The following is a 27212-nucleotide window of genomic DNA, read 5'->3' on the forward strand; positions in this document are numbered from 1 at the left end:
AAGGGGCCAGATTTGGACCTGGGCACGAGCGCCGCCAAACCACCCTGCATGCTGCAACCAGCATAACACAAGCTCCTACGGTCAGGGGCCAGCGTGGTGCCCGTTCCCTTCAGGAGACGAGCGCCGCCGCCACCGCGGCAGGATCCAGAGGCGACAGCGGCGAGGATGGCCGAAACGAGCCCCGGCGGCTAGGGTTTCGAGGTTGCCCCCGGGTCGCCCGCTCAGGAGCGACACGGGTGCCCGGTATAAGATGACTTAATGATTGTGACGAGATCCGGATGCTCCATTTTATCCACTAGAAGTTGTGGTGTCTGTACAACTTCTAAAGCAACCTTGACACATCTACGTCCATTTTGGCGGAAAGGCTTTGGATGCTCCAGGTCTTGAGGTATATATCTCCCTCGTAAACACATTATGAATTCCCATATGGAAAAGCGTTTATTAAAGTACTCCCTCTTTTCACGGATATAAGAAGTTTTAGACATTTTAAAGTGAACTAACTAGATACACACTATATTACACACTAAAATAGACTAGATACATGCTCAAATCGATGAATCCACTAAAAACTAAATCGTCTTATTTTAGTGAACGGATGGAGTACATTGTACGCGAAGCCAAGAAAATTTCAATCAACCTATGGATATGTGTATTCCTCTCCTAGCAGCAGCCACCTCTAAGAAACCAATGCCGCATCCACCTACGTCTCCTTCATAGATCGGTTCTCCCTCCTCCGGCCTCACCGTCGTCGGGAGAGGTGTGGGGAACCCGATCTATGTGTGGAGTTTTTAATAAAATAATAATTTTCAACATATTAGATTAGGTTTTGGTAGTCGTCTTCTTATTGGCCTCGACCTGAATGAAGATGGCATCGTTTATAATAAGTTTCATGATGTCAATGGTGGTGTGGGGGATTACAATTTTCTAGGTATGGACCTTCAGATTTGGTTTTGCACATTTTTTGGTACACCGAGATATCTTTTACGGCGCGAAAGTGTGATGACCACTTCTTCGGACCCGACTAACACTAAGTGTTAGGTTCATGTTTGGAGCTGGTCCTACATCTCTGCATGAACCGTGGTGTGAAATAAATGGGTCCATGCTTCATCATGGTTTGTTTATCTTGAAGTGTGTTTTGTTAACGAAGACAATATGCAATTTATTTGGTTTGCTATGCATGAAGTATATGCACTTCATGAATCTGCATGCATCATTTGGTTTCATCTTTTGCCAACCAATGCATCTTGCAGTGAATACTGGTTGTGAATGGAAGGAATAAACACGTCCATGAATTTCGTTGCACTAAAGCAACCAACTCCAGCCAACTGTTGCACTAGTGGGCTACTAGTATTTAGTCCTATCTGGACTCATGGTTGACCAGCACAATGAGGAGGAAATGAAGAAAATTAAGCTGCCCACAATTAACTATAGTGATGATTCCAGGTTTTTGGGTGTAGGATTAAGTTATCTGCCTGTCGACCAAAGGGGCGCCAATGGAATCAAAATTAGCAGGCGGTGGAGACGGAAAACGGAGCTGCTGTGCACGCGATTGGTCCCTCCAAGGATGGATGCATCAATAAAGATAAGATGTTGAGGTTGCCATCATGTAGTTCGGCCGTGTAATACCCTGCTTCCGAGCCGACGCGCGCAGCCTCGAGCTCAAGGCACTCCCACCACAAGAGGATGCCCGTCGGCTCAGGGTCATGCGTGATGTATCATGTATGGTTGCCCTCTGACAACAATCTCCAGTAGCACTATGTCATAGCTAAGGCTTGTTATAGTGGCCAGTGGGAGTAATTTAGTACTTCCTCTGATCCTTTTTAATTGATTCTAATTTAGTATTAGTATAAATTATACTAAATCCGTATCAATTAAAAGGGATCGATGATAGTATAGGTTAGTAATTTATGTCACAACCATCATAGTGGGTGCTCCCTCCATTCCGATGGGTTAGCCCTACGCGTATCTCTAGGTTGTTAATTTGACCAACGTAATATAAATTATAGAACATAAAAATGATAGCATTAGAAAGTAGTGATATCTGAGCTTTACAATGATATATGTTTTGTAATATATAACTTGTACTATATTGATCATTGATAATCTAGGAATACGCGCATGCCTAACACACCGGGACGGAGGTAGTAGTTACTTATACGTGCTTTCATGCATTGTGTTATTTATTACTAGTATGGATTCATCTTGTCTTGGAGTATGTGATGTTTTGGTAGTAACATAGATAGTTACCACATCACTCTATTTTTTCGATCAAAATGTCTTGAGATATGTGATTTTTACTGCTTCCTCCGATTCATATTATTTGATGCTAATATAGATGTATCTAGACACATTTTAGTCGCATCAAGTAATATGGATAGGAGGGAGTACCTATATTACTCCCCCATGACCATGAGTAGTCAAAACACATGAGTCTTATTGGTGAGATGGCGTGTAGCTTGTTACCTAGAAAAATATGAAAAACAATGTTAAAACTGTCAACAATCACTCAGCTTGACTATATAAAGACACCTCCATTTGGAACGAAGTTTGTAAGAATATGGAGAAAATTCACATAAACCTTTTGTCCCATGGACATGGTCACATGGGGATTTCCGAATCCTAGATGTACCTAAATCAGTAGCCCTAGACCTAGCCCACCCCCTCCCTGGCTACGCCCACTGCGTTGCCACTGCCTGAGGAAACCGCCAGGCTAAGCCAGGTGGCGAACGGCGGTGGCGGGGCTGCCCCCTCACGCGAGCGACTCCCCGGTGGAGTGAGATCTAGATTTGGGAGGTGTGGTCGGCGTTGGTTCCTGGTGTTTGGCGTCTCCGCCGCACTTCCACAGCCCATACCGAAAGCAGCTTAGATGGCGGGCGGTCCTTGGCCGTCCGCCCAATGCAGGGGTGCCGATATGTCTCTACATTCTCGGCGAGACTGGGCGGAGTGGAGGCTCACCCTCCTTCTCTTCCTTGTCGGTGAGAACACATGTTTTGTATAGTACTATAGCAGTAGCTAATTTATTGAGTAGCTAGGTACACGTACGTAGTACATGTGCATGTGCATGTTGGGATCACTGACTCGATGCATGCATGGGTACGTGGTATAAGAGTGCGCGCAGTAGGTATACACGTGCGTGCGCGGCTAGTGCGAAGATTCGATAAAATACGTACGAGCTCGGTCGATGGGCGCGAACGAAAGATGCAAAGTGCAAGTTTGATTGAGCACGCACACATGGTCGATCGTGACAGCAAGCAGCTGTTTAATCACTCTAGTGCACTACTCTGAGGCCGAGCTCGTTTAATTCCGAACCCCGATCGATGGGCTAATAAAAGACAAGGGGGAAAAACAGTCGTGTAGATGCTACGCAACGCAATAAATCGTGCACTAGCCAAGCCGCGATCAAACCGGAGAAACCGGAGAAATCGTGCACAGTATATGTACGTGTATACGCGCGTGCCCGGCTCGTTTCTTTGAGGAAGGACTCGGTTAGTACAACCGAACACGACCGATGGGCTAATTAATTAACGGAAAGACAAGGGGAAAAATATACTCCGCACACGGAGGGAGGCTATAAGTTACTACTACCTCCGTGCATTGACTAGTCACAATGGGAAGTATCATACACTAGTATCATGCACATAATACTAGTTTATGATACTAACTCCACAATGCATAGTATCATAAGATAGTATCATAGTATCATCATATTTAATGTTTTGTAGAATCTCAATGCAAATATGTGTACATGATGTGTTTGCCATTAAGTTTTATAGTTTTACGTGCTATGATACGGTATCATATTATGATACCAATCTCATCTCTCACCTCATTAATTGGTGTGCCACATCAGATTTTTGCCAACATGGCATGCATGATACTACTCATGGTCATGGGGGAGTAATATAGGTACTCCCATTGTGGCTAGTCTTAGCCAAGCCGGCAATTAAGCTAATTAAGTGCACACGGAGGGAGGCTATTTATTTACCGCACCGCAATAACTCGTGCATTAGCCAAGCCGGCAATTAAGCTAAAGCGATAGCTAATTGTCAAAAAAAAAAAGGTAAGCGATAGTAGCTAACTAGTGCGTTTGTTGCCGGCCCTCCCGCTGCGGAATAGCAGGCGTTCCGATGGATTCATCAGAGCGCCATGAAACAGAGCAAGTACTACCGCGGTTTACTCCGGGTCCCGAATCATAGATGTACCTAAATCACTAGCCCTATACCTAGGACACCCCGCCGCCACCCCCGCCTCCCCTCCCCTCCCGGGCTACGCCCGGCCGCGTCACCGTTGTTGGAGGAAATCACCAGGCTAAGCCTAGGTGGCAAACTGTTGTGGCGGGGATGTCCTCCTCACGCCAGCGACTCCTCGCTTGGCCATCACCTCGGCTAGCGTTGCTTCGTGGTGTTTGGCGTCTCCGCCTCGCTCCCGTTGCCCATCCCGACAGCACCTTCGATAGCATGCGGCCTTGGTCGTCCGCCCAATGTAGCGGTTCCGGCATGTGTCTTCCTATTTGACGAGACAGGGGCGGAGTGGAGGCTCACCCTCCTGCTTTGTGTGGTGAGGTCATCGATGTGTGGCGTGTTTTGGAGTTGATGCGATGTTGGAGTGGCGTTCATGTGTGTTTGGCAATTGGGTCGGCGGCCCTAGATGTTTGAAGACGGTGGTGATCTCGATGGTCATGTGGACGCATGACTACTAGGTCTTGAGTTTGTGTTTGCCGTTAGAGACTGGCTGCAGTACGGGATGCACCCTCCACCTCCAGATTTGATTCGATTCGGCTTGGTATGTGCTACGTGTGGTTTCTATGTCGGGGGCGTCAAGTCATCCATGTTTCTAGCATGGGGTACGCACGATGTTTCAGTTGAGGCGTGAAGGCACACTTGTGAACTTAGTATGTACTCCATTCGTTCTAAAAAAAATATGTGTCGTAGATTTGTCAACATCCGCATGCATGTACATATACAGTAAAATGCGTCGTCTAGATACATGCGAATCTTGACAAACCAGCATAAGTTGTTTTTGAATAGAGGGGGTACTTTATACGTATTGTATACTACCTCCGATTCAAGGAATAAGGCGTCCTCGTTTTACGTGTTTTTTATTTGACCAAGAATTAATTCAAATAGATAAAACATTGTTTGTATGAAATTAGTATCATTAAAAAGTTTTTTTCAATACGAATCCAACAATACTAATTACATATAATATAATCAAGATTTTGTTACTCATTTTTTATGGTCAAATTTTGTCTTGAAATACGCGTGCGCCTTATTCCTTGAAACGGAGGTAGTAGTATGGTAGCTAATTTATTTATTGAGTAGTACTTGGGCAGGGTGGGATCCATGCATCCGTACGTATAGGAGTGCAGTAGGTGTACGTGCGCGGGTAGTGTGAAGATTCGGTGAAATAGGAAGTCGGTGGATATTGCCGTTGACGGCGCGGTCGTACGCGCGCGAAGCAAACAAGTGCAAGTTTGATTGAGCACGCAAGCACACTTGGTCGATCGTGACAGCTAGCAGCTGATTAATAATTGCTACTACTAGGTAGTTTCATTGAGGCAGCAAAAAAAAAAAAAAAAAAAAACCCACCGATGGGAATTAATCCACCGTAACTGCAGGCAGGCAGGGGGCAGGCGTTCCGATGGATTCCTCGATCACGCGCGTCTGCGTGCCAGCCTGGCCGAAGGGGGAGAAAGAAAAGAGGGAGCGCGGCTCACTCGCGGCGGGCAGCTACGATTCGGCAGCAGACACACAATGGTACGTACGCGCGTCTCCATCCATGCATGCTGCATCGGGCCCATGATCCTCAAACACCCGTTGACCCGCCCTAAATTCTTCATGCCGCGCCCGCTCCCCGCTGGACACTAACATAAATCCAAAATAATTCTCACGACAAAACACACGCGTACATAATTTCTCCGCTCGTCGCCGGCTTGCTCCTCTCCTCGGCTCAAAGAAGATCAAAGAAAATCTCATTCAACTAAGACTAATGCACGCCCTTCATACAAATGCATGAAAGCAAGCTCACGGAACACCCTCATGGATCACGTCGCGTGCCGGCTCTCGACGTCCGAGAGGAAGCGGGTGAAGGCCGCGCGCGACGACCCTCCGTCGTCCCAGGCGGCTGCCGCGGCCTCCTTGTGCGCCGACGCGCGGGCCCTGAGCTCCCCGCCCTCCTCGGACTCCATGACCATCCTCACCTTGCCCTCCACCTCGGCTGCCTCGACCAGCCCCCGCTGCCACCCAACCATCTCCGCGGCAACGCCCATCTCCCCCACCATGCGCAGCTTGTTCATCTTCTGCTCCGCGTACAGCGGCCAGCACAGCATCGGCACGCCCGCCGTCACGCCCTCCAGCACCGAGTTCCACCCGCAGTGCGTCACGAACACGCCGGTGGCCGCGTGGCGGAGCACGTCGGCCTGCGGCGCCCACTGCCTGACGACGAGGCCGCGGCCGCGCGTGCGGTCGAAGAACCCGTTCGGCATGGTGGCGTCCAGGTCCAGGCCGGCACGGGGGTCGTCGGACGGCTCGTTGCTGAACGGTGCTCTCACGACCCACAGGAACCGGTGGCCGGAATTCTCCAGGCCGACGGCGATCTCGTTGATTTGCTCCTCCGAGTGGTGCCCCGCGCTCCCGAAGCAGAGGAACACGACGCTCCGGTCCGGCTGCCCGTCGAGCCACGCCAGGCACCCGTGCCGCTGTTTTGCCACCTCGTCACCGACGCCGCCGACGAATGGGCCGACGCAGTACACCGGCGGCATGACACGGCCGGGGAGACACCGAGTGTCCCCGAGGACGGCCACCGCTCGAGCATCGAGCGACTCGAACGTGTTCACCAGGACTCCATCAGCTTCCGGGATCCCGTACAGCGCGGTCATGGTCGCCTTGCATACGTCGCTGTCCGGGTCCTCGAGCATCTCGCCCAAGAGGTGCGAGGCCGGCATGGGCGGGAGGCCGAATAGCTCGACAGGCGCGTCTCCCAGCTTCCCGAAGCTCGTCCTGGAAGGGAGCTGGACGAAGGCGGCGAGGGCGGCGGCGTTGGAGGTGAACAGAACATAGGCTGGGATCCCCAGCCGCTTAATGACGCCGAGCGCCTCGACGGAGAGGGAGTCGACGACCACGGCGTGCACGCCGCGTGTGGAGCTGAGGAAGTCGCGGAGGTGCTCGTTGTGGCGGCCGACGACGTCGAGGTACCTGAGGATGAACTGCGCGTCGGGCGTCAGCGTGGGCGTGTCCTCGACGAGCGGCAGCGTGTGGAAGCGGACGGACGGCATGGAGGCGGCGGCCCGGGCGACGACGGTGCCGAAGGTGGCGTCCGGGTTGACGGCGGGGTCGACGAGCGCGACGGAGACGGCGTGGCCGTGCTGGAGGAGCGCGCCGGCGAGGTGCATCATGGGGACGAAGTGGCTAACGGCGAAGCCGGGGTAAAGAACCACGCGTACGGTCTTCTCCATGGCATGGAGTAGGAACTGGATGCTACCACAGCCGCTATGATTCAGTGCCTTGATGAAGCTTCAATTAGCTTTTCTTCTCCTACTCCGATCCGGGGAGGTGGTGGACGGATCAGGGATTGGTGGATTGGTGATTTTGGAGTGGTACAATCATCTCCGGCTCGCACGCAACAATGCAACACGCGTCACATCAACTGAACAAATGCCACAAAGTTCTTTTGCTGTACACGGAAGCCTTTTCCTAGAGAGCGGCCACGCGGACGAGCGATGCTTGCCACGCAAAGCCTTGAGATGGTACTTCTATTTTCCGAAAATACGCCACAGGAGTATATCTCTACGCAAATCACATAATGCAGATGCATTGCCCATAGTATGTCCTCTGCTTCCTCATCTCATTCTCTGGTCCAACTTTTTGCATCAAAATGCATGATGGGTGAAAGGTTTTGAACTTTTGGTGAAAACAGTGCGATACGACGGTCAAAATGAAAAAAAAAACGTCATGACGAATTATACCTATACCTACCAAGTCAAAATCGGTGGCTTTAATAGGATGTGGGGTTACTCATCGGATGAAGACACTGCTCGCCCACTGCTCTCATTGTCGTCGATGCAATCGCGCAACCACACGGGCACACCACCGACGCGGTGTCAGTGTTGGTGCTATGAGTGGTTAACATATAGTCTAACTGGTCTCTAAATAATGCGAATGATTTCCCATTTGAAAATTTTACTCTATTGTATTAAAACGATAAAAGTAGTGCATCCATACATAAAAGTGAGGGAAAAATATAAGTGAAAGTGAAACCACTGAAATATTCACATTTTCAATCTACCATGCCAAAAATGTAAAGTTCTACAATTTTTAATTTTTCTTTCAAAATATGAGGGGTTCATATTGAACTGCATTTATTACCCTCCCTGATTTCTCATATATCTATCTTCTTGCACTTATAATTCAACCTGCGTAAGCGTAATAATTGTTAACCCATCATACCGACACAAATAATATGTTTATTTTCAGGGTTTCGATTCACCATCGTAAATTTGTATGTAGTTAGAGGGCTTGAGACCACAATTTAATGGGGGTAACAACCTTGGCACACGAGAGTATACAGGTTCAGGCTCCGGAAATAGATGGTTGGTAACAATCCTACTTCTTGATGGTGGTGATTGCATTGATATGTGTGAGGTGCTTGTATGTATGGATGGGGTGCTGACTTTTGGTGGGATGTAGGCCGGTGCTTGTCTCTCCTCTCGGGGTAGAGATCAAGCTATGAAAGGTAGAAAGTGGAAAATATCTCTATGTCTCGTTTTTTTCGAGAGCGAGAGAGTGTGTTCGAATAAACTTGTGTGTGTTTCGGCCTCATGGTGGAAGATTGGCCTCACTCTTGGAGAGGAAGAAGCCACTCCATCGCACCAAGACCCACGAGTCTTAGTATGGTGACCCATGCCTTGGCAGTGGGTTCACATGTTCACACAGTAAGGTGAGCGAATGACGACGCCTTGCTAACGTCCTAGGTACGGAGGCGTGTCCCTCCGTATCTTATTGTGTGTGTCTAGGGGGAGGGGTGATATATGAGGGCAGTGCAGTCCTCATTCCTCTTGTCCTTATGACGACTGGATGATATCGCCGTCCTATGGCACCTTCTCTCTCCACCTTTGGCGGGAGGATGAGAGAAGAATTTGACCTCCGGGCCGGCTTGACTAGGAAGAAGACTAGAATGTGCATGCAGTGCATGGGCCTCCTGCCCAGGCTTCTTGCTTCTCTATGTACCCCGTAAGTCGGACCCATCATTTGCCATGTAGGATTTAGGGTGATGTGGTACGAAATAAAGCAGAGAAAACATGATTTACCTACATAAATAATCAACAATCCAAGTGTAAAGTCCAAGGTGAAAAGAGGTGGCAAACTTAAACGTGTCGAGTTTCATGATCTAGCTAGTTGAATCAAAAGACCAATCTAATAAAAAGACTAGGCAATAACATTTCAACATCCCCTTAATATCTAGGCCGATGGGCTTTTCTTGACGTAATTTAGACTCATGGGCCTATAAGTGCATCATCTGATCTTTTTTACATAGAAGCTGCAAATATTTAGTCTTAATATTGTGCCAGCTCAAGCAAAAAAGACTGACAAATGAGAATAGGCAATGAGATTTTAACGTATATATTCTTAATCCTAGATCACATAAATTAAAATACATATTGAATTAAAGTATCAATATTACCGCAACCTAACACACAACTGTTGGAGATGCTCTTGTGGTATAAATTTTGGCTGCTATCAATTACCTCCCCAATTCGTCTAGTCTAAACTCCGTTTTTAATACTCTCTGTCCCAACTTAGTCTTCCCAACTTTATCTAGATAGACATGTATCTACACATGCAAATCTAGAAAAAATTGAAACAAATAATTGAGACTGAGAGAGTATGAAAATGAGGCCGATACAAATTGTGTACAAATGTTACTCTGTTGTGTTTTTACACACCAATATAAAAAAAAACTACAAGTTGAAATCTAGCAAATCTTGAATTGTCCATCTAACTTTAATTTGATGCCTTGCAAACTTTGTTGGACCCTTGTAAATTTAGTTCTGTTGCACAGTAACGTAAACAATGTACTCCCTCTATTTGGGTTTTCAATTCTAGAGAGTTTTTTCAGATATTTCTAAAATACAAGTCCGAGAAAGCCTCTATCCCGTCGTCTCCCTCCCCTTCTCGCTAACTGGCCAGAGTAGTTTCTATCCTCATCTTCCTTCCAAGGACCGTTAGACCATGGAGATAAAAAGGAGAAGCACCACTGAGTTCTATCGGACCATTGCTGGGAAAAATATCTATACCCAAAACTGATGGAGGGAGAGAGAGATCGATGGCGACTTAGGGTTTCAAGATTGAGTTGTTTCGTGCGTATTGGTAAAAGATCTTGATCCGGACATGGAGTCCTGGTTCTAGACCTTGGGTGATGGCGGCCACGCCGAGGCTGTATTTTTTTTTAAAAAAAGTATGTGTTACTATTTCTGAAATTTAATTAAAAAGTATTATTTAAAAAAAAACTAGCTTGGCACCAATGGTCACTCCATAAAGACTCTTGTCACCGTCAGGCAGTCGGTCAGTCAATCTATCGTCATTGCTCACGAAAACGGCCGTGCGACTCTAAAAGCCTTCTCACCACTTACTTCGATCTTCCATTATAACGAGCATATATCAAACGACCGTGTGGTCGTCCTGCAATTACGGCCGTGTCAAACACCTGTGGGACTTTTCTCTCTTCCGCCCCGTTCTGATATCAGCCATGGCTCCGGCGAAGACGTTCGTGCTCTATCCATCGCTGGGCGTCGGCCACCTGATCCCCATGGTGGAGCTGACCAAGCACCTGCTGCGCCACGGCCACAACGTCGTCGTCGCCGTGGTCGACCCGCCGGACAGCAACGCCGTCTCGGCCGACATGGTTGCCCGCCTTGCCGCGGCCAACCCTTCCATAGACTTCCGGCTCCTGCCCGCCCCGCCCGGTCCGGACCCCGCCGCGCACCCAGTCAAGCGCAGCCTCGACACGCTCCGCCTCGCCAACCCCGTGCTTCGTGACTTGCTCCTCTCCATGCCCGCCCCCGGCGCCGACGCCCTCCTGCTCGACATGTTCTGCGTTGACGCGCTAGACGTCGCCGCCGAGATCGCTGTCCCCGCCTACTTCTTCTTCGCTTCCGCTGCCGGCGACCTCGCTGTCTTCCTCAACCTGCCGTACAGTTACTCTGACCTACCGTCGTTCAAGGACATGGGCGACACGCTCGTGCGCTGCCCCGGCATGCCGCCGGTCCGCGCGGTGGACATGCCGCTGACGATGCAGGACAAGGAGAGTGGCCCGACCAAGGTCCGGTTGTACCAGTTCAGGCGCATCCCGGAGGGGAGGGGCGTGCTGGTGAACACTTTCGACTGGCTGGAGCCCAACGCCCTGAAAGCGCTCGCCGACGGCGTGTGTGTTCCTGGCCGGCCGACGCCAACGGTGTTCTGCATTGGGCCACTGGTGAACGATGGCGCGGGCATCGGGGACGGCGGCGGGAAGCGGCATGAGTGTCTGGCATGGCTGGACGCGCAGCCGGAGAAGAGCGTCGTGCTCCTCTGCTTCGGTAGCAAGGGCGCGTTCTCCGCAGCGCAATTGAAGGAGATCGCCCGTGGGCTGGAGAGCTCCGGGCACCGGTTCCTGTGGGCAGTGAGGAGCCCACCGGAGGAACAGAGCGAGTTCCCTCAGCCGGACCTGGAGCGGCTGCTTCCGGCGGGGTTCTTGGAGAGGACGAGAGGCAGGGGCATGGTGGTGAAGAACTGGGTGCCACAGGCTGAAGTGGTGCAGCACGTGGCGGTGGGCGCCTTCGTGACGCACTGCGGGTGGAACTCGACGCTAGAAGCGATCATGTCCGGGCTGCCGATGATCTGTTGGCCGCTCTACGCCGAGCAGGGGTTGAACAAGGTGTTCATGGTGGAGGAGATGAAGATCGCCGTGGCGTTGGCAGGGTACGAGACAGGAATGGTGAAGGCCGAGGAGGTGGAAGCCAAGGTGAGGCTGGTGATGGAGACGGGGGAAGGGGCGAAGCTCAGGGAGACGCTGGCGGAGGCGAGGAAGATGGCGGTGGACGCGATCGGCGCAGGCGGGTCTTCTGAAGTGGCATTTGCTGAGTTCCTGCGAGATTTGGAGGACAGCAGGATGGAGAATTCAATTGAACAGGCTGTATGACTGATGAACTTTGATAGAACGGTAGTCACATATTGTAAAATTCAGACATCACAGATTTTCCATCAGAGAGAAGTTGGATTTGCATTACTGTATCAATTCTGAACCATCAAGCAGGCATGTGCGCAGACTATCAGTTCTGAATCCATGCATTATAATAATGTCTAACATATTGTGATACAAAACTGAGGAAAACCGAGATTGCACTCTTCACGGTTTCAGTTTAGAACTTGCAAGCACAACCTTCAAGAGTAATGCAAATCAGTAGTAGCAACTTCTCATGAGGATTATAGAGAAGTTGGATGTGCATCAGTGTATCAGTTGCATCTAGGCTGACTGAACCAAATCATCAATGAGGCATGTGCTAACTAGTATAACAGTTCATTCTGGCTGGCAATTATGAATCGATGCATTGTACTAATGTCTAACATATTGTGATACAACATAACTGAGAAAAACTGAGCTTGCAGTTTCACAGCTTCAGTTTAGAATTTGCAAGCACAGCTTTTGCTATGGCTATCATTTCGAGAGTACAATTTTTGAAGCAGCTAGTTTGCATAGCATAACTCCCAAAAGAAAAGTACAGATCATATCAACAGCATAATAAATATCTATGATTTTGCATTATTGTATCCACGGCATGAGGGCTCAAATCCTCAAAGCAATTAGAGCATCTCCAGTCGCGTCCCCCAAACCGTCCCCCAAAGCGATTTGGGGCGCGCCGGACAAAAAAACGTTCCCAGCCGCGCGCCCCAATGGCCTTTTTTGTCCGGCGCGGCCTGATACGGTGTCCGGCGTCCCGAGCCCGTCCCCGTCCCACAGGGGACGCACCGGGCACGCCGAACACAACGAAATGAGAGGCGAGGAGGTGCGGGCCCGACCCGTCAGCGGCTCGGACGCTCAACCGCCACATACGTAGCGACGGTGCAGTTGCCAGGAAGCGGAACCGTCGCATTGGCAACCGCGTCGACGACGCGCCAACCCCGCCGGAATGGAGCGCCGACTCCTCGGAAGAGCAACCGCTGCTCTCTTCGACTTCGCGCCGCCGTTCATCCGCGCTCAATAAGACCCGTACGTACGCCGTACGTACGCCACCATTCATCCAAGCCTCCATCCGACACCTCCGGCGACGATGAGCTACATCTCCCAGCTCCCGTCCGACACCTCCAGCCGAGGGAAAGCCCGTCGGCTGGCGCCATTGGTGGGAGAGAGCCGGGACGCCGAGCAGCGGCGACGATTCCCCGCCGCCGGTTGACGGCGAGGAGGAATGGCTGGGCTGGGAGGAGGACGCGGAGGAAGAAGAGAGCGAGGACGCGGCGGCGGCGGTGGCCCGTGCGAAGGCGAAGGCGGCCAAGGCCAAGGCCGCCAAGGCCAAGGCCAAGGCCAAGGCAAAGGCGCAGCCGACGTTCACCGCCGACAACGAGGAGGACTCCGACGCGTCGGGCGCCGACACCGCCTCTTCGGAAGAGGTGGCGAGCAGGAAGCGCCACCGCGATGACGACGACGAGGCGGGGCCATCAGCGAAGAAGAAGAAGTAGATAGTTTATATGTATTTAATTATATTTTTCCGAAGTTTTATATATAATTTGTTTATGTTCAACCGATTTGAATATTAGTAAATAGTTTTTTTCTAGCCAAAAAAAGTACTTTTAATGTTTGGGGGCGGCGTTTGGGGGACGCGGCTGGGGAGCGACGTCCCCCAAACGTGGCACGAACAAAACACGTCCCCCAAACGCTCGATCCGGCGCGCTTTGGGGGACGCGGCTGGAGATGCTCTTAGACCAATAAAGTTGAAATAATAGCTGCAGTAGATCATCAAGGAGTCATGTGCTAAATATAGCAGTTCATTGTGAGTGTCAACGATCGGTTTATTGTAAATTGTTACACATCATAACTAGGTAAAGTTTGGAGTTTTCACAGCCATCTATGCGGAATCATTTCAAGAATGTTATTTTCTGAAGTGGCTAATCTGCATAGCCTAACTACTATTACCATCTCCTGTAAGCCTGTAACGTCAGAACATATAATTCATACTCCATAGTTCAGAGAAGAAATTGATGCAAACCTTCTAAGGGCAATTTTCGTTGCAATCTTCCGTGCTCGATCAATTTGAGAACTTCAAATCCTCAAAGAACTCGGCGATGGTCATCTTCAAGAACCCGCTGTCTGCCAGCGCTTCTATGGCAATGTACGCGATCAGTGAGGGGGCTCGTCTGAAGTGGCATTTGCTGGGTCCCTGAGGGACTTGGAGAATAGCAGTGTGCAGAATGGAGAAAACAATTTCCCCCCAAAAAAAAGATTGGGGAAAACAATTAATCAAGCTTTATAACAGATGAATCCTGAAATGATTGTAGTAATAACTTCTAGACGTCAGATAGTACAGATTTTCTCATCAGCATTAGAGAGAAAGTATGGTTCTGCATCACGGCGTTAGTGCATCTAGTGCACCAGGGTTGATTAATCACAGAAATATATGAGTAAAATCGAATAGTAACTGCAGCAGATCATCACGGAGAAATGTGCTAAATAAAACATTTCTCTGAGACTGTTAATTCAGAATCGATGCGTTCTATTAGGAAAATTACAACAACATATTGTGATAGAGCATTTTCACAGCTTCAGTTTGCGACTTTGAAGCACAGCCAGCTATGCTGTACCATTTCAAGAGTATAATTACTGAAGCAGCTAATCTGCGTAGCATATCACCATCACAATGAGAAGTGATGCAAAGTTGCAAACCTTCAAAGCAAGACATTCCAATACCATGCTTGTTGCTATCTTCTGTGCTTGATCACTTTGAGAGCTTCAGATCCTTCAAGAACTCAGCGAATGCCTTCTGGGATGACCCGCTGTCTGCCATTGCTTCTGCAGCCTTCTCCTTCGCCAATGCCAGCCTCTCCCTGAGCTTCTCACCTTCCTCAGACTCCAGCGCCAGCCTCACCTTCTTCTCCACCTCCTCGGCTGTCACAAGCTCCTCGTCATACCCCTCCATCACCACTCCGGCCTTCATCTCGTCCACCACGAACACCTTGTTCAGCCTCTGCTCCGCGTACTGCGGCCAGCACAGCATCGGCACCCCGGCCGACACGGCCTCCAGGACGGAGTTCCACCCACAGTGCGTCATGAACGCGCCGGTCGCGGCGTGCCGCAGCACCTCCACCTGCGGCGCCCACATCTTCAGCACCATCCCCCTGCCGCGCGTCCTCTCCAAGAACCCCTCGGGAAGGAGCGCGTCTAGGTCTGGCGGTGGGAAGAATTTGGCCGGGTCATCGGGCGGGGTCCGCACGACCCACAGGAAGCGGTGGCCCGAGTTCTCCAGCCCATGGGCTATCGCCTTGAGCTGCGCCGCTGACACGGTGCCCAGGCTGCCGAAGCAGATGAACACCACGCTCTGCTCCGGCTGCGCGTCCAGCCACGACAGGCACGCGTGCCGCTCGCCTTCCGCCGCGGCACCTTTGACGATCAGCGGCCCGATGCAGTACACCGGCGGGGTCGGGCGGTCGGGAACGCACACGCCCTCCCGGAGCGCGCTCACGGTCCTCGCATCCAGCCACTCGTAGGTGTTGACCAGCACGCCCCGCGCCTCAGGGATGCGCCGGTAGTGCCCGATCCGCGCGGTGCACATCCGGGTCGCGCGGTCCAGGACGGCCTGCGGCATGTCGGACGCCGGGATTGGTTGGACGCCGGGGAAGCGGAGGAGCGCCTTGCCCATGTCCTTCAAGTTACCCTCCGTGGTGGCGAAGTGGTGGGGCAGGTGGAGGAACACCGCGAGGTCACCGGCGGATGAGGTGTAGTAGATGTATGCCGGGACGCCGGCCTCGGAGGCGACATCGAGGGAGTCGATGCAGAAGAGGTCGAGGACGAGCGCGGAGACGGAGGGGAGGGAACGGAGGAAGGCAAGAAGTGACGGCCCGGTGAGGCGAAGCACGTCCAACATCTCCAGTAAGGGGGTCGGGTCCGGGCTGGGGTAGTCGGGGGGCGGGAGGTGGTGGAAGGCGATGGAAGGGTTGGCGGCAGCGATTCTGGAGCTGTCGGAGGCTGTGGCGGCGAATAAAGCGGGCGCAGAGGCCGGCGCGGTCGGTACGGCGATGACGACGGGGACGCCACGGTGGAGGAAGAGCTTGGCAAGCTCCACCATGGGGATTAGGTGGCCCACGCCCAAAGCGGCGTACAGAACCACAGTAGGATCGGCATTGGCCTGCATTAGTGATGCTCCGAAGCCGATGCGAAGCTGAGGAGCAAGCCGGCGAGGAGCGAGATTTTTGTTTTGCGAGGTTGTTATATATAGGCATTAATAGACTCTGGTGTCCGTTGCCTACACCGCACCATTTTTCTTCTCAAACTTCATCTCGCCTAGGATATGGACACAGAGGATCCTGGAAGTGATTTACTCCGTATTGCGGTGAGATGGCAGTGTCATCAAGCGGTGAGATGGCAGTGTCATCATTTATTTCACTCGATGACGTGGTATTTCAAGCGGTGAGATGGCAGTGTCATCATTATTTCACTCGATGACGTGGTATTTAACATCATCTTCACCGCGAAGCCGCAAATCGATTCAGGGTCTTTTTATATGGGCTTTTTTTAGCTTTTCGGTATAAAAAGCAGGCAAACCGAAATAAATGGGATACTTTGAAAACTGGATTTGCAAAGCCAAAGCAACCTACAGGTAGATACATGAAAGCACGTTTTGAGGTGCTTCCCGCAGCTTCCCCTTCCCAGCGAATCGTTTTCTAGATGTGGACATATCGTTATGCCATATTTACGGAAGATTTTTTTGAACGGGGCTACGACGGGCTTACGCCAGCCTGAACAACTTTATAGAAACAAAGAACCAGGGATCATTACAACTGTTTTAGAGGGGGGAGAGAAGCAGGAGACTTAGAGAGGTTCAAGGTGGATCGAAACCATTACACCAGTTATTTAGAGAGAGAGAGGGAGAGGGGGTGTTACAACGGTGAGCCCAAAGTCTGATGTCTTCAATACACCTACGGGAGACAAGAGCAATATCCTCAACGATATTATTGAAGGTCCGGACGTTTCTTCTCTTCCAGATATTCCAGGCGATGGCAGTGTTGACAGTGGTTTCCTCGTAGCTTCGACACTTGGTCAGCCAGAGATCGGTGAGGTTGTGTTCCCTACCAAAACCCACCGGCGAGCAGCGACGGGCAACACGTAGAGCCGGGAGGCTCCCAGGACTGCTGGTAGATCCTGGTCCCTCGGGCAACGTCCCGCAATGCCTCTGGCACACGTCCTGGCGGTTGCGAGGGCGTGCCACCTGACCTATACCTGGTCAGGAAGGTGATGGATTGCTTCGATCGGCTTCTGCATGGCAAACACGTAAACATTAAATACGAGCCCCGATCGGCTCTTAAGTTGTTCTGTGGATCGGCTCGAGGAGCCGATTGCCCCATGGTTCATGTTGGATTTACGATGACATGGGGATCCTGCTTTAACAATATCAAGTTAAACCAATCTACGACAGTCTAGGGTTTTCACCACATAACCGGAACATCCTACACGTAATTGAGCCTAGCAGATACGTAAGATGATGGAAAACCAGCCCTAAAGAGGCCTAAAAACCAACATGAAGTTGATCCCCGGAACAATCCCTCTAGGGCTTAATAAACCGCATCTTACGCACTACCGGATCGTTCAACCCGTTTGCAAGGCCTAACCATGCAGATATCAAACTAATCCTTGTATAACAAGGAACAACTATAACAGATCGGATCTACTAAACAAAGATTAAGCATGGGTGTAAGGGCAGCTAGATATTGAGGGGCAGCGTAGCTAAGCAAGCATATCATAAAAACATCGACGTAAGCCCCAAAACATCTACGATAAGGGTGTTGCTCGCCATCAAAAAGGCTTCAGCACGAGCAACACCAACAACGAATAAACTGATACTGCCTAGATCTAGGCACCATGTTGCTTACCCGGGAGAAACCCTCGAAACAAGGGGTGGCGATGCGCCTAGATTGGTTTGTTGTGAACGTGATCGTCCTCCTTTCTCAATAACCCTAGATACATATTTATAGTCCGTGGACTTTCTATCTTGGGAATAAACCCAGTTGTATACGACTAAAGTATATCTCTTAATTCTAAACATAACACGTAATCTACCATAAAATACAGATACACGGGCAGTCTAGCCCAAACTCACGCACAAGGCCGGTTCAGAGACACTTCATATGCATGTCCTCTAAGCCCATCTTCGATCACGGCCCATCTCCTGCTCTGGCTAAATTCTGGTGATAACACATGCCCCCCTGGTTTTGGTAATGATAATTTCAAAACCACTGCTTTTTCTTCGTAGGGTCACGTCGTGGCGGAGCGAGAACTGTCACGGTATCCTTTCATCATGATGCCTTGCCTTCTCAACTTCTCTCGCACAATTTGACAGCTTTGGCACCATGTCCTCGAAACTGCCACATCATTGAATCGTCTTTCACTAGATCCCCTTTATTTAAACTCATCTGAGCAGTTTGCTTCCTCATCGCCTCCTCATCCTCTGCTCCTCTGTAGCACTCGAAAACCCTCCTTCCACCATGGACTCTTCCTCCTCTTCCTCCTCCGGTCTCTCTTTCCAGTCCTCCTCCTCCAGCGAGCCGATGCCGGAGTATGACCCGATAAGGGCGTACGAGGCCCGCGCCCCGGAGTGGTGGGACGAGAGGGTCTGGGACTTCTCCGTCGAGTCCGAGGACGATGACTCCTTGACCGACGGGGAGGAGGACCTCCACTTCCTCGTGGACGGGGTTTTGGAGGGGGCAAGCGACGACGACGCCTTCTCTTGGGATGCGGGCCTCTCCTCCGATGAGGAAGACGAGGAAACGGAGGAGGACACCTCCTCCGACGAGTACCCGCCGGCGAAACGCTTCCGCGCCGGGTCAGAAGACGATGACGACGACGATGACGAAGATGAAGACGAAGCTCCCGCCAAGGGCTTCAGCAGCGACGAGGAGGTCACCGGCAGCAGCGCCGACGACAACTATGATGGCGACGACGAGGGCAGCGACGGCCCCTAGATTAGGCACTACTAGCATAGGACTAGTAGTAGTATCTTAGGCAGTAGATCCTCCTTTTGAGAGCAATCGGCTCTTCTTGTAAAAAATCCCCTTTTAATCAATGAAGAAGGATTCCAGGCTTGATTTGTCCGATTACCAAAATAGATCAATGCTCAAAGAGCCGATGGCAACGCATCGGTCTTTTACCAAAAACACTAGCAGGGCCAGCCCCCAAATTCAAACGATGAACTGATGCCTGCTCGTAACAGTTGTACCTCTAGAGTCGATGGCTGCGCATCGGCTGTTTTTATTCTAAAGTCGATGTCTGTGCATCGGCTGTGCCTTGTAAATTTTTTTTTACTGGCCGATTTCATGCATCGGCCTCCATATTTCACTGTCCATCATCCCACATACTTGGGAAATATTTCTTTAGATGCTGACCATTGACAGCCACTGGGAATTTCACACCACTCAGCTCTTCCAGCACGTATGCATTACCCTTTAAAACTTGGTCGACTCTATACGGCCCGTGCCAATTTGGAGTCAAGAAGCACGTTGAAGGTTGATGGCGGCGGGATGTAGTGCGGCGCAACACCAGAGATTCCGGCGCCAACGTAGAACCTGCACAACACAACCAAAGTACTTTGCCCCAACGAAACAGTGAGGTTGTCAATCTCACCGGCTTGCTGTAACAAAGGATTAACCGTATTGTGTGGAAGATGATTGTTTGCAAGAAAACAGTAAAGAACAAGTATTGCAGCAGATTTGTATTTCAGTATAAAAGAATGGACCGGGGTCCACCGTTCACTAGAGGTGTCTCTCCCATAAGATAAAAGCATGTTGGGTGAACAAATTACAGTCGGGCAATTGACAAATAGAGAGGGCATAACAATGCACATACATGTCATGATAAGTACAGTGAGATTTAATTGGGCATTACGACAAAGTACATAGACCGCCATCCAACTGCATCTATGCCTAAAAAGTCCACCTTCGAGGTTATCATCCGAACCCCTCCGGTATTAAGTTGCAAAGCAACAAACAATTGCATTAAGTATGGTGCGTAATGTAATCAACAACTACATCCTTAGACATAGCATCAATGTTTTATCCCTAGTGGCAATGACACAACACAACCTTAGGGGTTTCTGTCACTCCCCAGGTGTCAATGCAGGCATGAACCCACTATCGAGCATAAATACTCCCTCTTGGAGTTACTAGCATCAACTTGGCCGAGCCTCTACTAATAACGGAGAGCATGCAAGATCATAAACAACACATAGGTAATAACTTGATAATTAACATAACATGGTATTCTCTATCCATCGGATCCCGACAAACACAACATAGAGTATTACGGATAGATGATCTTGATCATGTTAGGCAGCTCACAAGATCCAACAATGAAGCACAATGAGGAGAAGACAACCATCTAGCTACTGCTATGGACCCATAGTCCAGGGGTGAACTACTCACTCATCACTCCGGAGGCGACCATGGCGGTGAAGAGTCCTCCGGGAGATGAATCCCCTCTCCGGCAGGGTGCCGGAGGAGATCTCCAGAATCCCCCGAGATGGGATTGGCGGCGGCGGCGTCTCAGTAAGGTTTTCCGTATCGTGGTTCTTTCGCATCAGGGGTTTCGCGACGGAGGCTTTAAGTAGGCGGAAGGGCAACGTGGGGGGCCACACGAGGGCGCTACACCACAGGTCGGCGCGGCCAAGGCCTGGGCCGCTCCGCCCTATGGTGGCGGCCCCTCGTGGCCCCACTTCGACTCCTCTTCGGTCTTCTGGAAGCTTCGTGGCAAAATAGGACCCTGGGTCTTGATTTCGTCCAATTCCGAGAATATTTCGTTACTAGGATTTCCGAAACCAAAAACAGCAGAAAACGACAGTCGGCTCTTCGGCATCTTGTTAATAGGTTAGTTCCAGAAAATGCATGAATATGACATAAAGTGTGCATAAAACATGTAGGTATCGTCAATAATATGGCATGGAACATAAGAAATTATCGATACGTTGGAGACGTATCACATCTCCACCTGCAGCCCCCAAATAAGCGCCGGCACATGCGCTGGCACCGCGCTATGGGGGTTGCCAACACCTGCAACCCAATTTGGGGAGCGGTTGCACACACCACTAACACCAAAGAAACCCCCAAAAAAAGTTTGAATAAGCAACTAACAAAATTTCATTTTAATTTACCTAAAACATAACGAAACTTCAAATTCAAACTACACCGAACCCTAATCTACTGGCCATTGGTTGGGGCGCGTGGTGAGCCAGGCTCGTCGTCATTCTTCCCCTTTGCCGCCGGCATAAGTGCCCGCCTCTCCGCCCCTGCTTCGGCATCATGCGGTGGAGCATGGCCGCCGGCGACGCTAGCCTAAACCTTGTATCGAGAGGGAATACTTCTCATGCATCCAAAATCCTTGAGCCAACCACTATGCCATTTGTGTCCACCATACCTACCTACTACATGGTATTTATCCGCCATTCCAAAGTAAATTGCTTCGAGTGCTACCTTTAAAATTCCATCATTCACCTTTGCAATATATAGCTCATGGGACAAATAGCTTAAAAACTATTGTGGTATTGAATATGTACTTATGCACTTTATCTCTTATTAAGTTGCTTGTTGTGCGATAACCATGCTTACGGGGACGCCATCAACTATTCTTTGTTGAATATCATGTGAGTTGCTATGCATGTCCGTCTTGTACGAAGTAAGAGAGATCTACCACCTTAATGGTTGGAGCATGCATATTGTTAGAGAAGAACATTGGGCCGCTAACTAAAGCCATGATTCATGGTGGAAGTTTCAGTTTTGGACATATATCCTCAATCTCATATGAGAATAATAATTGTTGCCACATGCTTATGCATTAAAGAGGAGTCCATTATCTCGCTGTCCATGTTGTCCCGGTATGGATGTCTAAGTTGAGAATAATCAAAAGCGAGAAATCCAAAATGCGAGCTTTCTCCTTAGACCTTTGTACGGGCAGCATGGAGGTACCCCATTGTGACACTTGGTTAAAACATGTGTATTGCGATGATCCGGTAGTCCAAGCTAATTAGGACAAGGTGCGGGCACTATTAGTATACTATGCATGAGGCTTGCAACTTGTAAGATATAATCTTCATAACTCATATGCTTTATTACTACCGTTGACAAAATTGTTTCATGTTTTCAAAATAAAAGCTCTAGCACAAATATAGCAATCGATGCTTTCCTCTTTGAAGGACCATTCTTTTACTTTTATGTTGAGTCAGTTCACCTATCTCTCTCCACCTCAAGAAGCAAACACTTGTGTGAACTGTGCATTGATTCCTACATACTTGCATATTGCACTTGTTATATTACTCTATGTTGACAATTATCCATGAGATATACATGTTATAAGTTGAAAGCAACCGCTGAAACTTAATCTTCCTTTGTGTTGCTTCAATACCTTTACTTTGATTTATTGCTTTATGAGTTAACTCTTATGCAAGACTTATTGATGCTTGCCTTGAAGTACTATTCATGAAAAGTCTTTGCTTTATGATTCACTTGTTTACTCATGTCATTACCATTGTTTTGATCGCTGCATTCATTACATATGTTTACAAATAGTATGATCAAGGTTATGATGGCATGTCACTTCAAAAATTATCTTTGTTATCGTTTTACCTGCTCGGGACGAGCAGAACTAAACTTGGGGATGCTGATACGCCTCCGACGTATCGATAATTTCTTATGTTCCATGCCATATTATTGATGATACCTACATGTTTTATGCACACTTTATGTCATATTCGTGCATTTTCTGGAACTAACCTATTAACAAGATGCCGAAGAGCCGATTGCTGTTTTCTAGCTGTTTTTGGTTTCAGAAATCCTAGTAACGAAATATTCTCGGAATTGGACGAAATCAAGACCCAGGGTCCTATTTTTCCACGAAGCTTCCGGAAGACCGAAGAGGAGTCGAAGTGGGGCCACGAGGGGCCGCCACCATAGGGCGGCGCGGCCCAGGCCTTGGCCGCGCCGACCTGTAGTGTGGGGCCCCCGTGTGGCCCCCCACGTTGCCCTTCCGCCTACTTAAAGCCTCCGTCGCGAAACCCCTGATGGGAAAAAACCACGATACGGAAAACCTTACTGAGACGCCGCCGCCGCCAATCCCATCTCGGGGGATTACGGAGATCTCCTCCGGCACCCTGCCGGAGAGGGGATTCATCTCCCGGAGGACTCTACACCGCCATGGTCGCCTCCGGAGTGATGAGTGAGTAGTTCACCCCTGGACTATGGGTCCATAGCGGTAGCTAGATGGTTGTCTTCTCCTCATTGTGCTTCATTGTTGGATCTTGTGAGCTGCCTAACATGATCAAGATCATCTATCCGTAATGCTATATGTTGTGTTTGTCGGGATCCGATGGATAGAGAATACCATGTTATGTTAATTATCAAGTTATTACCTATGTGTTGTTTATGATCTTGCATGCTCTCCGTTATTAGTAGAGGCTCGACCAAGTTGATGCTAGTAACTCCAAGAGGGAGTATTTATGCTCGATAGTGGGTTCATGCCTGCATTGACACCTGGGGAGTGACGAAACCCCTAAGGTTGTGTTGTGCTTTGTTGCCACTAGGGATAAAACATTGATGCTATGTCCGGGGATGTAGTTGTTGATTACATTACGCACCATACTTAATGCAATTGTCCGTTGTTAGCAACTTAATGCTGGAGGGGTTCGGACGATAACCTCGAAGGTGGACTTTTTAGGCATAGATGCAGTTGGATGGCGGTCTATGTACTTTGTCGTAATGCCCAATTAAATCTCACTCGTACTTATCATGACATGTATGTGCATTGTTATGCCCTCTCTATTTGTCAATTGCCCGACTGTAATTTGTTCACCCAACATGCTTTTATCTTATGGGAGAGACACCTCTAGTGAACTGTGGACCCCGGTCCTATTCTTTTATACTGAAATACAAATCTGCTGCAATACTTGTTCTTTACTGTTTTCTTGGAAACAATCATCTTCCACACAATACGGTTAATCCTTTGTTACAGCAAGCCGGTGAGATTGACAACCTCACCTGTTTCGTTGGGGCAAAGTACTTTGGTTGTGTTGTGCGGGTTCCACGTTGGCGCCGGAATCTCCGGTGTTGCGCCGCACTACATCCCGCCGCCATCAACCTTCAACGTGCTTCTTGACTCCTCTCGGTTCGATTAAACCTTGGTTTCTAACTGAGGGAAACTTGCCGCTGTGCGCATCACACCTTCCTCTTGGGGTTCCCAACGGACGTGTCAATTACACGCATCAACGTATCACCGGCGCCAGAACCCGTGGTGCCGAACCCTGCGCCGGAACGGAACCATGCCAGTTTCGCTGGAAATGCGTACAGTAACGAAGATCGGTAGACCGGAACCTCCACCGGCGCTCGCGCCGGAACACCCGAACCTTTCCGGTGGACAAACCGGCTGTGCCGGTCCCGGAAAACGTCGAAAACAAGCTGTCCAAACTATTTTGACTTGCAACTTTACCCTTTTGCCCCTTGGTACTATATATACTGATGGTACGGCCAGATCTGGGGTTAGACTAAGATTTGAGTTTATGCTTGAGCTTTGTCTCATCTACTACTAGGACCATCACATCCTATATTCCTATGTATCAAGGCTACTCTTGAGGATCTATCTCTCTTCATGTGTGATTCAAGTGCATCCACTCTTTCACTCATGTTTAGAGTTGATTCCTTTACCAATCTTTCAATCCTTAGATTCTACCCATAGATCTCTCCAAGGATTGACTCTATTGGCTTAGTCTAACCAACTAAGGGAGTTAAATTGGTTTGTATTGGGTGGGTGAGTGTGTTTTGCTTTTGGATCTTGTGTTCTTCCTCCTTTTTCCATCCCCGTCACCCCACCTTGGTCAATTTCGTGAGATTGGGCCAAACCCTAAACCCTAGGTCTCATCATGATACTTGCAAAAAAATTCTTTCATCTTCCAAAATAGATTTAAAGATTCACCGACTCCGCCTCGAAGGAAAAAAAACGAGCAAGCGTGGAACAAGACTGACCCCAAGAAAATCAATGTTTGTTGGTGTAGAGGGCCTGAAGAAGGGGCACATAGAACTTATGCCGGTTCGATGCACAGTTCTATACCAAAAAAGTGTGATATTAGACACCCATATCATGCCTTTTATTTTCAACGATATGATGGCGGTAACATTCGGCTTATCCAAAAAAATGGTCTTATAAAACATAAAATGGAGTGAGTAAAGCATCATGTTTTAGTTGGCCGGACGTACATGCGTAAGTAGCCATGTTCTGAAAAAAAGGCTGCGTTTTTATCTTTTTTTTAGGGAACTTTTATCTTCTTTTAGCAAAGCTCTTTTTTGTTCTTGATGAAATGAAGCTGTGTTTGGATCTCTGGCCCAAATATGGCCCAATTGAGGGGCATATATCCTACTACTGGGCTAGGCTGTCGAGACCCAACCGTGGCCCACACCACAAGCAGGCGAGGGATTCGTTGGCGGGAGCGCCTAATCCCCGCTTTAAGCGGGAGCGAAGATCCCTCCCGCCTGCAGCGCTGACTCCATGGGCCGAATCGACGTGGCCCAACAAAAAGGTATTGCCTTTTCTTTTTTCCTTTTTTTTATGTTTTTTTTTCTTTTTCTCCTTTTGGAAAACATTTTTAAAATCTGAAGTTTTAAAAACAAATAGAATATTTTCAGAAATTTAAATTTTTAAATTGGAACATTTTTTAAATTTGAACATTTTTAAAAATTGAGTTTTTAATTTTAAAAATAACTTTTTAAACTTGAACATTTTTAAAATTTGAACATTTTTAGAGTTGAACATTTTTTTTTCAATTTTTTAATTTGAACAATTTTTAATTTTGAATTTTTTATATTTGACCATTTTTTGTATTTGAACATTTTTTAGTTTTGAACTTTTTTATATTTGAACATTTTTTGTATTTGAACATTTCTTAAATTTCGAAAATGTAAAAAAATAGAAAACGGAGAAAACCATGCAAACCGAAAAGAAAAACGAAAACCAGTAAAACCAAAAAAAAACTGAAGAAACCACTGAATCAGGAACCAGACCGGAAGTTTCCAGAAACTTCCAAAACCAGGCAGAATAAAAAAAACCAACTGAAAACCTTTTACTGCTGTTGTCGCTATATGGGCCGGCCCAACCTATCACGCTCTGAGCGGAACGCCGGATAGCGCCCGCTATAAGCGGCGAATAGGTTTCGCCTTCGTTGGCCGCGAAGAACACGCCGACCAGCTCGCCGATGCGGCGGGCTGTCGGAACAGGTAGGTGCCGAGCTATCGAGGCCAGGTCGCGGCGCGCCACCGCTCCACCAGGCGGCGTAACGGTGGCGCCCGCCGGCCCGTGCGTGGCGGAGGAGCCTCCGGTAAGCGCTTGTTCAGTTCGATTTTTCTATATTTTGATTCCGACAGCGCGCATGAGCCATGCGTGGACATTTTGCTCACCACTAGTCCCCTGTCTGAATGTGTGTTCTGAATTCAGCTCGTAATCCTTTAGCTGTATCATTCCATGGATTGCCCGACCTGAAATTTAAGGCCGCTCGTTCTCACGATTTTTCCGTTTGATGCCCCGGAATTTGGGGCATTTCCCAGGGACAAAAAAGTTCCTATCAGCCTACCAGTCTCTTTGCCAAACCAGACAACCGAGTCTGTGTCCTCTACTATTTGGCATGTGCTACGACATTTGCCGAAGTGACATCCAGACCCAACACTTCTGTCCATGTCGAGCACCACAATCACCGTCACCGGTATTTCAATTGGCCCAGTGTACAACCGCCCGATAGGCCACCTTGTCTGTCAAGGGTGAGAGCATCCCCGACGAGGCCCCCGAGCGACGTTTTTTCCATCCGGACGGCGAAATTCGGCCCAGTCGCGCCCCCGGTTTCTCGTTTTCGTCCGGATTTGGCCCTTCATCCATCCGGCGAGCCCACGCCATCCCCGCCCCCCCGGGGCGCGCTCGGGGACTCCGGACGAAAGATTTTGGCGCGAAACGTCGTG

The 27212-nt window shown here is 49.2% G+C and overlaps 3 protein-coding genes across 3 annotated transcripts; 1 reads left to right on the forward strand and 2 right to left on the reverse strand.

The window, feature by feature from the left end:
• Window positions 1-6043: 6043 nt before the first annotated feature.
• Window positions 6044-7453, reverse strand: LOC124705481 (anthocyanidin 5,3-O-glucosyltransferase-like). The gene has a single exon (XM_047237195.1). The coding sequence runs from the start codon at window positions 7451-7453 to the stop codon at window positions 6044-6046; it is 1410 nt and encodes a 469-aa protein (XP_047093151.1).
• Window positions 7454-10743: 3290 nt separating this feature from the next.
• Window positions 10744-12284, forward strand: LOC124649870 (anthocyanidin 5,3-O-glucosyltransferase-like). The gene has a single exon (XM_047189435.1). The coding sequence runs from the start codon at window positions 10744-10746 to the stop codon at window positions 12172-12174; it is 1431 nt and encodes a 476-aa protein (XP_047045391.1). The 3' UTR covers window positions 12175-12284.
• A 2632-nt stretch (window positions 12285-14916) lies between these two features.
• Window positions 14917-16404, reverse strand: LOC124649871 (anthocyanidin 5,3-O-glucosyltransferase-like). Its single transcript, XM_047189436.1, has one exon. The coding sequence runs from the start codon at window positions 16373-16375 to the stop codon at window positions 14963-14965; it is 1413 nt and encodes a 470-aa protein (XP_047045392.1). The 5' UTR covers window positions 16376-16404; the 3' UTR covers window positions 14917-14962.
• Between the last annotated feature and the right edge of the window lie 10808 nt (window positions 16405-27212).

This window comes from Lolium rigidum, chromosome 4 (assembly GCF_022539505.1).
Source record: "Lolium rigidum isolate FL_2022 chromosome 4, APGP_CSIRO_Lrig_0.1, whole genome shotgun sequence".
Classification (NCBI taxonomy): Eukaryota; Viridiplantae; Streptophyta; class Magnoliopsida; order Poales; family Poaceae; genus Lolium; species Lolium rigidum.

Bases quoted from the DNA above. Each gene is read 5' to 3' on its own strand.
- LOC124705481 (XM_047237195.1), bottom strand. From the start codon at position 7,453: ATGGAGAAGACCGTACGCGTGGTTCTTTACCCCGGCTTCGCCGTTAGC.
- LOC124649870 (XM_047189435.1), top strand. From the start codon at position 10,744: ATGGCTCCGGCGAAGACGTTCGTGCTCTATCCATCGCTGGGCGTCGGC.
- LOC124649871 (XM_047189436.1), bottom strand. From the start codon at position 16,375: ATGCAGGCCAATGCCGATCCTACTGTGGTTCTGTACGCCGCTTTGGGC.